The sequence below is a fragment of the Coturnix japonica genome, chromosome 25 (assembly GCF_054131305.1).
Source record: "Coturnix japonica strain WE chromosome 25, WE-NBRP24, whole genome shotgun sequence".
NCBI lineage: Eukaryota > Metazoa > Chordata > Aves > Galliformes > Phasianidae > Coturnix > Coturnix japonica.
In genome coordinates, this window is record NC_140687.1 from 7,621,689 (window position 1) to 7,633,801 (window position 12,113).

Genomic DNA, 12,113 nt, shown 5'->3' on the forward strand with positions numbered 1-12,113 from the left:
GAGGGAAGTAAGTTGGGAAAAGAAAGAACACTGCTACAACACCCTGGAGCCACAAGAAGAACTTTAGCTGTGGGGCTGAAGAACGGCTCCTACTTGCAAAAGAAACTAGTTGGCTTTTTGATGATTCTAGTAACACTTATCTTTCACTACAGAGGAGGAGGCCAGCTGGCAAAGATTTCACCACCTTCATGAATTATGACAGGGTATCACTGCTAACCTCCTTAGCTCTCTCTGGTACTTGCTCTCAGAACATTATTTTTCTCTTCTTCACCAGAAACAGGGAAAAATCACCCTCAGATTTTATGTGTAAGTTACAGCCTCTCTGTACCTTAGCTTTAATCCTGTCCAGTTCCTTCTGCAAGTGCTATTTGTCTTCCTCAAGGTCACTGCGGTAGCATGTAGTAACTACAAGGGAAGCTTCTGACATAGACTGCTTTTTAAGAGCATCAGCAAGCTCCTGCTGCAGCTGTCTGACCAAACCCTAAGGAAACAGATAAACATGAGGAAAAACATGAAACTTGACTTTACTCCTTTAAACTGACTATATTATACAGTTCAGTCATTTACCGGTCCTCCTTAATTCTAAGAGAAAAAACAATGAACCACAACAAAACAACACAATTTGGTCCTATGTGTAAAACTTACACCTGATGCATTTAAAAATACAAAATCATTTTATGAATTGAAACATTTTAATTTATTCTAATTGTATAGCTTACCTCTCTTTCTACTTTGTCAGTCTCATATTTAAAGACTTGTTCCTTTAAATCAGTACACTTGGTATTTAATTCCTTGTTTCTCTCTTCCATGAGGTAAACCTGCTTTTCACTGTCAGCTCTGAGTTTGTTGAACATATCATGAAATCTGTCCTGGACATCATTCACAACCTTTTCTTTGATGATCTCCTTGTTCTGCAAATCTTCCAGCTGTTGATGGAGTAAAAGGTTTTCACTTTGGAGCTGGGCCAATTGTTCCTGCATAGATTCATGCTTTATCATAAATTTACTGACTTGATCTTTCTCAAGTTGCCACGCATGCTCATTTTCTTTTGCTTGACACTGGGCTTGATTTAAGTCTTTTTGTGTCATTTCTAAAAGCAGTGTTTTTTCTCGAAGTGTTTGTTCCAACTGGTGAAGCTCGTTTTCTAGACTATTAACTTTGCTTTCCGTTTTACTCAGCTGCTGAGACAAGCTCTTGTTGCTCTCTCGCACCTCAGAGAGCTCACGATGGAGCTTGTCTTGTAAACGAAGCCATTCATCACGTTCTCTCTGAAATGTTCGTTCGGCATCACTTTTCAATGACTGATGATGTTCGAGATCTTGAACCACTGCATTCAAGCGGGAACAGAATGATTCAATCTCTGTTTCCAGTCTGTCTTTGCTTTCTTTTTTCTGTTCAAGCTTGGAAGTTAGCATTGCAGATTCCGTCTTGAGTAAATTCAGCTGTCCATTGTACTGAAATACTGTCTGTGTTAAGGTTTCCTCACTCAGTTTAAGTTCCTTCTGAAGAGAATCATTCTTTTCTTTCAAAGACTCATTTTCCTCTAAGTATTTTCCTTCATCCTCCTGGTGCTTAAGTTTTACTTGATCGAGTTCTAGTCTTAGCATAGCAATCTCTTCTTGCAGTAACTGATTTCTGTGTAGCAGATCCTTTTCTCTGTCATTAGTGTCAGATTTCTGTGTGATAAAGGACAATAATGAATAGTTAGTTGGGAAATAAATTCAGGTTTAACCCATCAGGCAGCTAGGCACCACACTCTCATCACTAAGTGGGATGAGGGAGAGAACAGGAAACAAAACAGAACTCATGGGCTGTGATAAAAATAATTTATTAAGCAAAAAGATGAAGGACATGGAAACAAGAAAGTGATGACAGTATAATAACGAATTCAAAAGCCAAGTAATAGGATCACAAACAGCCTCAGCCAGCTTCTTTCCTAGTGAATCTCCAGATATCTGGACATTTCACGGGTAGAAACCTTAGAAATGATTGTAACAACTATACAGTGAAGAACAGCAGGCAGTTTAAGAGACTGGGAACACAATGTCTTATTTTCCAGTGGCTTCCTACTTCCACATGCAATTCAGGTCTATGTGGGATTGATGATGCTATTCAGAGTTTTTAGACAACAGTAACAAAATTTGGTTATATTGATAAACTGTAGATAATCCACGAAAAGGCACAAAAGGTTATTTTTCTTAAGGTTTTAGAATGAGCACAGTGAAGTATAACCAAATTAATTAGGAATGGAACTGCTTACCTCTGAATTTTTCCTAATAGTTTTTCTTGTCTCTTCTTCCAGCTCCTTCTGTCTCCACAGGTGGTTGCTCAAAATTCCTTCTTGCAGAGCTCTAGCACTCCTTTCATTAGAGAGCTGTCTCTGTGTTTCATCACGCTCTTCTTCAACCTACAGTAATATAGTTGAACTTGTGAATCTTGAACAAAATCAGAATTAGCAATACCTTCCTATTTCATTCTTTTCATTCTTACATTCTATTAATTCTATTAAGAGTCATTTCTCATAAAATCATAGAATGACCTGCATATCAATTTTCCATGTTTGCAAACAAACACCTTTAGATTTATCTGAATTGAAAGTTATAAGGATAGTGTGAGTCCTTTGCACAAATCAGCATCATAGAAGTTTTATACTTAATGAATCTCCCTCTATAACACAAGAAAAAAACAAACAAACTAGAACTACTATTCTTGGAAACATACAGAGTTTAAGTAGAAACCCAAGTTATCTTTCTAACAAACTACATATACATACTAAAACCAGAGATGGACACTCATATGCTTAACCGTCAGAGATTTAAAAACATCTATTCATCAATATGAGCACTAACACTAAGAACTGCACAAAACAAATGACTAAGATTTCCAAAAGCACAATAACTACACTTACTTTACCCCACTGCAAGGTCTTAAGTCTACATCTCTTCTACTAATATTTAGAAATGCTTCAGAAAATGTGCCAATCCATTTTCAGTTTACCAAAATCTAGCAATACTGCTGGATAAATTGAGTTGTATGAGATTTCCAAAGGCTATTAATGAAGTGAGACACAGAAGAGGACTGACCAGCTGAACAGCAGACCAGGAGGTAAACTAATGCCAATGGTGTCCCTGTTAAATCCAGGCAGACTGAAAGAGGTGATGCTAACTACTTACTGCTTCTGCCAGAGCAACGTGGCCACTGAGGATCCTTAATGACCACTTTCACATGTTCTTAATATGTTTGCAAATACAAGTTCTGAAAATTTGAGGCTTACTATTTATGGGGAAAAATACAACACAACAGACCGAATTTCCGAGGTATATTTCAAACTGCGTAGAACCATGACAGGAATGCTGAAAAGTAGGTAAAGGCCAGTGAAAAGACCCTCAAAACTGTATGTAAGAACTGAAGAATTCATGCAGGTTGTGTACAGTGAGAACATCATCATCTCAATTGCATTAAATAAGCCACTAAACTTGTAATAAAAATAAAGGTGAGAGTTTTTCTGGATTCAGTCTTGATTGTAAGCAACTGAGGCAATTTACAGATTATCAGGTAAACAGTAACATTTAGGCCTAAATTTAAATTCATGTAAGTATACTTGAAAGAATACTACAAACAGTAACTGTAATTTCCTTCTGAAGAAAAAAAACAATAATAATAAAAACATTATATATATATATATATACACATATAATATATATATAGATATATAGATATAGACATACATATACACACACGCGCACAGAGTTCTGTAGTAATTAGGAAAAATAACTCAAAGAGAAGCTTTGCCTGAAGCACAAACCAAACTATAATTCTGAAAAATGTGAAAAGGTATCATGAACTTGTTTGTTCACGCTGGTTTCATGACAATGGTCCTCAAAATGCACCAAGATAATTGCCTAATGTCTCTTTCACCAACAAGTTGAACATACTAGCATAAAATATCAGTTTGAAAGAAACAGAAAAACAGAAGATATATATTTAATATACCTGTTTCTTGAGCTGTTTCAGCGTTATTAACTCTGTTTCTAAATTCCTTACACGAAACTCAAGTTGTTGTTTTTCCTCTGTCTCTCTAGAATATTGATCCTTTTCCCTCTTTAGTTGCTTTCTTGTTTTTTCATATCGCATTTCAGCTCTATGTCTCTTTTCCTCTTCTTGTTTCACAAAAAATCTGGGATTTAAAAGAGAGTATTTGAGGAATTAAAGCACTGACAAAAAAGTAAATATGCCACATCATGAACCAGGAGAAACAACTTAAAACTGTAGAAATGTCACACCTTTTCAAATATAGAAGTTTTTCTGCAATTTTAAACTTTTAACATCACTCTAATTTCATTCCATTAGTGGTGGAAGACACGTTATACATGAGCTGCACAAGACTGACAAATAAGCCCTTAAGTGATGTACAAAATTCATCATGTATTTCCATGTCGACATAGGTAAACATGAACAGTAAACCACGAACTTTTACTAACAAAAATACACTGTTTTTAATAAGTTGATCATCACCTATATAGTACAGATTCATAATGACTGCAAGTAATACCGATAAAACATCACATCACTTATCTAAGACAAATCAAAAACTTTTAAGAAGCCTTCCCTAAGACTATAACAACTGCTTACCATGTGCGGATGAACCTTTTCATTTCTTTTAATAAATTAAAGGATAAGGATAGTGTTCAAAAAAAGATTTGAATATCAGCAACCACTAACAAGTAGTTCAAAACATTGGCTGTAACATCAGTATTGAAGCAGCTTATTCTAAAGGAGAAAGATTTACATGTAGTCTTTAGCTTCCCAAAAAGTACAGCTTTTATCATGTATAGCTAATACTGTTTTGAGATTTTACATAGAAGAAAAAATTAATTCCTTCTATTTACAGATGTTTGGGAATTCTGAAAAATGTTTAGAATCAAATCCAGGACAAATCAGGAACGGCTTTGTCTTACTTACAATCCCCTTCCACGTACTGGGAGACTGCTGGCGCACATCCTGAAGTTTATTTCCCTCAGCTTATTCTCACAGAGTTTCATGCTCTGTGATCAGCCTGGAAAGCCTCTACTGAACTCACACATGTTGACTACGATCTCTTGAAGGCCATAAAAAGAAATGCACACAAGTACTTGGAGGCCAAAAGTTGGACCCAGTGCTCCAGACACAGACCAACTAGATGCTAAGTAGGGATGGACTCCTCCCTTCAGCTTCTTGACTCTGCAACCCAGGATGCTGCTGGCCTTCTCAGCTGCAAGATCATTCTGACTCATGTTGCACTTAATCTCTGCCAAAGCCCCCAGAGGCTTCTCAGCGAATCAGCTCACCAGCCAGAGCATTTCACTGTGTACACAAGGGGTTCCTCCATCCCACGTGCAAGGGCTTTGAATTCGTTCTTGATTTATTTATTAGGCATAGGAGGTAAGATTCTAAAGACACGATTAGAGTCAGTGTTAAGGAAGAAATTCTCTGGGAAGCCTGGTCTGGTGGTTGGTGACCCTGCACATAGCAGGGGGGTTGAAACTAGATGATCATTGTGGTCCTTTTGAACCTGGGCCATTCTATGATTCTGTGATTAAGACCTCTATCACCTCCAGCAAAATTAATCTGAACCTCCACTGTGCATTTTGTTCTTTGAAAAATATACTTTTAAAACAGTTTGGGGAGCAGGGGACTTCTCAGCATAGCTTTCAATACCGAGGAAAGTGCTTCAATTACAAGATTTAAAACAATCTAATTATACGGATTATTTTATTAGCTTACCCTTTTACTGGCATTTCAAGTAATTTTGGTCTCTCCTCAGATGAAGAATTCTTTGTGTGTTTTTCTTCTATCATTTTTTCATTCTTCCTTAGAGCAAGCTTTTCTTTTACTGGTTGATGGGTAATATTGCCCACTGGTGTATTTGATTTATCAAGACTTTCCTGTTTCTCCACTGCTTGCATTTTGAAATGTTTCTGCTTCCTTTTTTCCTTCTCAACCTATGAAGAGAAAATTAAGCTTCATATATTTTTCTGATTCTAAAGGAGATCCAAGACCAAATAATCTAAGCTTGACTTTTAAAATAATGTAAAATAAAAAAGATTTTCCCCCAAAATTACTCTACAAAATGTACCAAGTCTACAAATATACTCTGAATTCACTCTTGATTTGAAGTATAACAATCAAACAAAAACAAAAAAGCAAAGCAGCCCTAAGGAAACAAACAATAGAAGCATTACTGATGGATAAGAAATCAGATGGACTACACAACAGTAGTTGTAGAAACACAAAGTATGAGTGGATGTATGATGTCATACTTCCTTAATGATGAGGAAAAAAGCAAACTGAACTCAAAAGCAGAAACAGCTTCACAGCAATCAGGAATTTTAGTGAGAGGCAATGAAGGCACACCATGCACAAACCACAGCAAATGAAGAGATAAATCAAGACCCTGTTCAGAAGCTATTTTCATTCCTTGATCGACAATCAAAACTGGTGTACTTGTATGAATTTCTTTTTATGGTAATGAGGTGATAACTACTTACACTGGAAATGACTGCCACCTATTGTCAAACTGAAACAATACACTTTGCTTTCTCAAAACCTTCTGATTACATTATGGGGAAAAGCACAGTTCTCCACTGCTTTCCTTATTTATGAGTAACGTTCTTCTCTTAAGACAAAAAAACCAATTTGCACAAAGCACCTTCTTTTAATGATCAATAGCTAACATGAACAGGACCACCGATACTGAGAAAGACTAAAGAATAAGGAAAAGCAGGTGAACTTCTACCTCTTTTTGTAGCTCTACCTTCTCTTTTTCAAAAGCCAGGAATACCATTTGCAGCATTCCTACCTTACTCTTAAATCTTTCCACATCTTGTTTTAGTTCTTCATCCAGATTCCTTTTCAGCATGCCACAAGGTTGCTGAGCATGCGGGAAAAGATTTTCGATTTCTGTTTCTCCTATTTCCTTGTTTTTGATAAGGCAGTCTCTGGGAACACTGTCACTAAGACAGATGTCCTTGCCAATTTTCTTCTCACTTATAAAGCCAAGTGTACTTTCACCATTTGTGGAAACAGGTCTTATATTAGGAAGATTATTAGAAATGTCATCCCAAATATTTGTTTTTAAACAATGTCTCAGGGAATACTCAGGACTTCCCTCTACATCTCTACTAATCCCATTCTCATTCTCTTCCATTTCCTCTGCTTTTGATAGATGTACTTTTGTATTATCTGTGTAATTAGTGCAGCCTTCTTCATCTGGTATTCTCCAGGTATTTTCCATGCTCGCATTTAAGTTATTGTGATCAGGAAGGACACAGAGACTCAGAATAACTATTTCAGGTTTGGGTTCTTTTAGGTCTACATTAAGTTTCACATCTCCAAATTCACCTTTACTTTCTAACTTATCACTTGATTCTGTCACACAAGACGAAACACAAAGACTCTTCAATTCTTCAATGAGGTCATCTTCTGACACTTCTGCCACAAGGGATGGAGCTTTCTCAGATTCATTAATTTCACCAAACAGCTGCTTCAGCTCTGCTGTAATGTTTGTAAAATTTCTTTTCAACTCCCTTTTCTCTTTTTCAATCCACATTTTTTGTATCTTTCTTCCCACAGCTTTAGACTTAACTGCTTGTCAGCACTGTGGGATTCCTCATTTTCTGCTAGGGCTTCCTGATGAGAAATTTCTGCTTTGTCAGTCTGCTTTTCATGTGCTGTATTTTCTATCAAGTTTCTAAAACATATTTATCCTTAAGTAAGCAGGTAAAGACAGAAAAATTACCAAGAAAAATGAAATTACCGTTAAGCCATATAATTTACATTGCAAACTCATCCCATCATACAACAACAACAAAACAAAGATACCTTATTTATTTTTTCCTCAAAACAGAAGGATCTAGTTTAGAAACATAAACCAATCAAACAGATCAAAACCAATCAGTAACAACAGAAAACACAACTGCCCAAATTTTCCCATACTCAACTTTCTACTGACTGTCCCTTTAAACCCCCTGCTGGTGAGCGTTCATAACAAGCGTGAGTGATCATAACAAGCTTTTTTACTAACCACAACAAGGGACTGGCTACATTACAATCACTTATGCTCCTCAGAGTCAGAATTATTAAATTCTATTCCAAGCTCCCAAGACAAATATTTACAAGGAATACCTGTTCATTCCTGCCCTCAGCCCAAAATCAAGAACTGAGACATCTATCCAAACGGTACCATGCCTCAAGCTCACTGACCAGCTCCTCTCTCCAGCCTTCTCACTATCTCTGACTTCACAGTCCCTGCAAAGTTGCCCTTGGTTTGTGTTCCCTTCTGAACAAGGTCTGCAGCCTTGGCATCCCAAGGAACCACAACTATTGTCCTTCTTACTCTGGTTATAGAGGCCCTTTTCTCCTTCCACATCGTAACTCCACAAAAATCTTTCACAATGGAGAGCATCTCAGTCACCACCTGCCTCAGCCACTTCATTTCCAAGCTCCATTCACTTTGCACATCTGCTACCACCTTCCAATACTTAAGTTCCGCTCTCTACCTGCTGAAATGAATCACATCCCTCTTCCACAGTGCCTTGGATGTATGATGATATTACTTCCTCCACTTCCCTTGAGGTATTACAGAAGACTCCAGACACTCAATGAAGATCCCTACCCAGTCCTGTATGCTCAATACAAACAGGACGCCTAGCCTATATTCCTCCATAATGACCTTCAAAAAATATTTTCGAACACTTACTAACTTGATCAGATAAGGAGATATTTTGCAGAGGCAGAGAAAACACTGACAGATCATATTTCAGGTTTTTACTTAATCTTTCTAATACACAGAGGAAAATCTGGCGTGTTTTGTCAAAGAAATAATCACATGATATAAAATTTTGCTCCCAAATGAGTATGTATTTTGCATAGGAAAAAACAAAAAACCCACCACATGACTGCACTGTTTCTCAGAATTGCACGCAAGGAAAAACACAATATTTGGTTTCACATACCTGCCTCCCAAAGTTTTCAGTGGCATCCTTGACCATCTCTTTTTTAGCTGATGACGACACATGAACGGTAGATTCTGAGCGCTCACCTACAGTGAAAAAATTACATCTTTATAACGAACATGACTTATTACAAATTAATTATACCTAGAGTACATCCTGAATCATTGCATTTGTGAGAAAATAGCACAAACTAACACAGCCTCTCAAGCGTATGATTATTTACGATTTGAACATAATATTACAAAACAGTTTGAAGATGCCTCTGTGCGAACTAATCCCTCTCAGGGCATTTTCCCTTTCATTCCTAAGGGAAATTTGATGAAAATCAGTCAGAAATACACCTTTAAGAATCTCAAATGGTTTACATGTAGAACTATATTTATACATACATGACACACTGTATGCTAGACAGCAATCGGCTAGATTCCTCTAGCTTCTTTCATTTCTCCTTGTTTTGTGCCACAAAGGGTCTCGTTTAACCCTTTTAGAGTTAGAAATACTTGTACCATAGGAATTATAACACTCTGCAGAAGAAATACAGCTTGCTGAAACCCAAACATAGGAGTTTGAGACAAACTTTCACATATATTTCTTAATACCTGATCTTTGAGCAAATACATGGATTATAGAAAAAAAACAGACACGAGGAAGGATGAACAGAAAATACATGAAATGATGACATAAAATGAGCTATGAAAAGACTGTTTTTCCTATCTAACTTTGCCACGTCCCACACCATCACTGGACTACATTTCACATGACTACATAAAACAGACAAAACAAGAACTCACAGAATCACAGAAACACAAAGGATGGAAAAGACCTCCAAGATCATGGGTAAATTAGGTTGCTAAGTCACTATCCACCATATTTAAAGAGTTGTGGCAGTCAGGTAAAACCCTTAGTGACAGGAGAAAGGGAAACATCACACTTGTTTTTAAAGAGTTTAAGAAAGGAGGTACTTTCCAAGGCCCAGACAACCTTCTATTATGGAGTGACTAGAGTGGAGGATAAAGAAATAGCAACTGATGTTAGCTACCTAGAGAGCTCATCTCTCTAAATTGGAGAAATATCATGGATGGATTCTTTGGTAGACAGGGAAGTGCTGCCAAGTGGTGTATCTGATATGTTAGTGAAAAGAGATCGCATTCAGACAGATACTGACAGCCTACAGAAGCAGGTCTTATGATGTTCAGCAAGGCCAAGCGCAAGATCCTGCACCTGGGTTGGGAAGTCATCAGCTTCAGCACAGGCTGGACAATGAACAGACTGAGAGCAGTCCTGTGGAAAAGGACTTGGGGATAATGCTGGATGAAGAATTACATATAAGCTGAGAATGCATGCTTGCAGTCCAAAAAGCCAATTGCACCCTGGGCCACAAAAAAAGAAGCACTGCATGGCCAGCAGGCCAAGAGAGGTGGTGTCCCCTTCTACTCCACTCTTTCAAAACCCTACCAGGAGCACCGAGTTCATCTCCGGGGCCCCCAGCACAAAAAATCTCTGGCTAGAGCAGGTCCAGGGAAGGGTCTCAAAAAACAATTTGAGGACTGGAACACTTTTCCTATGAGGAAAGCTGACAGAGTTGGGGAATATAAGAGTTTGCAGAGACCGTATGATGGCCTTTCAATAATTAATGGGGGCTTACACGAAAGACTTTTAACTATGGCCTGTAGTGACAGAGCAAAGGGTAACAGTTTTAAACTAAAAGATCGTTCAGATTAGATATAAGGAATAAATTCTTGATGAGGGTGATGAGGCACTGCAACAGGTTACCCACAGCTGGGAAGTTTCAATTAGGTGATTTTTAAAGGTCCTTTCCAGCCCAATTCTATAATTCAATGATTCTAACCACCTTTTGTGCATCTTACAGAAACAATATCACTGCAGTAGAGAATCTCCTTTTCTTTATGCAAACACACGTACATTTTTTTTCTAGAAAGACGTTTAACCTCTATTCAAAAGAAACAGTACCTTTTTTCCCAAGACATGGATGTCAAACAGCTTGGAGCAATTTCCATTCCATACTTAGAAGTTGCAATAGTTTTCTGAACTCTTATCTAATCATCTACTTCATATGCTTGCTTAAATAGGTTTTCACCTGATTTGTAATTTTCAGGGCTCGTTGTAGAAATTCTAAGACCTTAATAGGGAACTGTTTTGTATCTCGCTAACAAATACTTAAATTCACATATATCAGAATTAAGAAACTAAGAACCCACTGAGGTTAGATATACTCCCTCCCATGTATAACAAATGATCTAGCTGCTTCACTTTTATTTATCTTTCCCAACCAAAAGGAATACCTGCCAACATACTTCCACTCACTACCTCCCACCTACACTCTCTTTCCCATGTCCTTCCACTAGCTCTAAACTCAGTGGCCAGTTTAAACAAAACATGAGAGGATGGCTTTGGAAGAGCATATGTAATACATGTTTTCATACAACTGCCAGAGAGGCAAAGAAAAAGCCAGGTAAATAATCAATCATGCTAATGAAGCATAAGCCTGTGAATCACCCATTCTGTCCCACCTGCAGCTCCTGGACAGCTCCATCTGCAGACCCTAGCCAGGAATCAGACACAGGACATGACCCCTATTGCTCCTCTGCAGATTGGTATATTTGGCAATGAGAAGGAAATGAGTAAATGTGGACTGCCTGACAAGGGGTGATGATAGCAGGTATGCTGGAGGAACCTTACACTGTAGAAGGATGTTTACAAATGTTGAATGGAGCTGTAGTGGAGAAAACACCCAAAGATAGAGCCATATTTCATTAAATCTGCTGCTGAAATAACATCTTGCTAGCAAAACATTAATTTAATATGAAGAATTTACAACTACAATGTATCTGCCCACAAAGGGACATGACAAAAAAAAAACAACAACTATTTATAAATACCTTCAATATCATCTACACTCAATTTCTCCTGTGGATCTGCAAAACAAATGAATCAAATGCTTAATTAAATATGCTTATCAGAAAGATTTTGAAGCTAAAATCAGAATATAAAAGACATCATTACCTGATTTTTTCTTTTCTGTTTTTGAAGATGTTTCATTCATCTCTAAAAATGCAGAAACCTTTAACTATGAAAGACAAACCAATGAAAAATAAACAC

At 37.4% G+C, this 12,113-nt stretch overlaps 1 protein-coding gene across 2 annotated transcripts; it reads right to left on the reverse strand.

Annotated features, from left to right (window-relative positions):
* Positions 1-349: 349 nt before the first annotated feature.
* LOC146756890 (ankyrin repeat domain-containing protein 26-like) lies at positions 350-12,077 on the reverse strand. Of its 2 annotated transcripts, XM_085523839.1 has the most exons (8): positions 12,018-12,077; positions 11,894-11,929; positions 8,994-9,079; positions 5,764-5,981; positions 3,994-4,177; positions 2,261-2,407; positions 720-1,676; positions 350-481 (listed from the first exon to the last, which is right to left on the reverse strand). In XM_085523839.1, exons 1-8 carry the CDS (start codon positions 12,055-12,057, stop codon positions 365-367), a joined length of 1,785 nt encoding a protein of 594 aa, XP_085379965.1. In that variant the 5' UTR covers positions 12,058-12,077; the 3' UTR covers positions 350-364. The 2 variants fall into 2 exon arrangements, with proteins under 2 accessions (XP_085379965.1, XP_085379966.1); XM_085523840.1 differs by lacking the exon at positions 2,261-2,407.
* Positions 12,078-12,113: the final 36 nt, after the last annotated feature.

What these genes read in the sequence shown, in the direction of transcription:
- LOC146756890 (XM_085523839.1), bottom strand. Translation starts at nt 12,057, where the DNA reads ATGAATGAAACATCTTCAAAAACAGAAAAGAAAAAATCAG. An exon ending in GAGTGTAGATGATATTGAAG is followed by an intron (nt 9,080 to 11,893) that starts GTATTTATAAAT and finishes TTTTCACTGTAG; the next exon opens with GTGAGCGCTCAGAATCTACC. An exon ending in CTGAAAACTTTGGGAGGCAG is followed by an intron (nt 5,982 to 8,993) that starts GTATGTGAAACC and finishes TTCTCTTCATAG; the next exon opens with GTTGAGAAGGAAAAAAGGAA.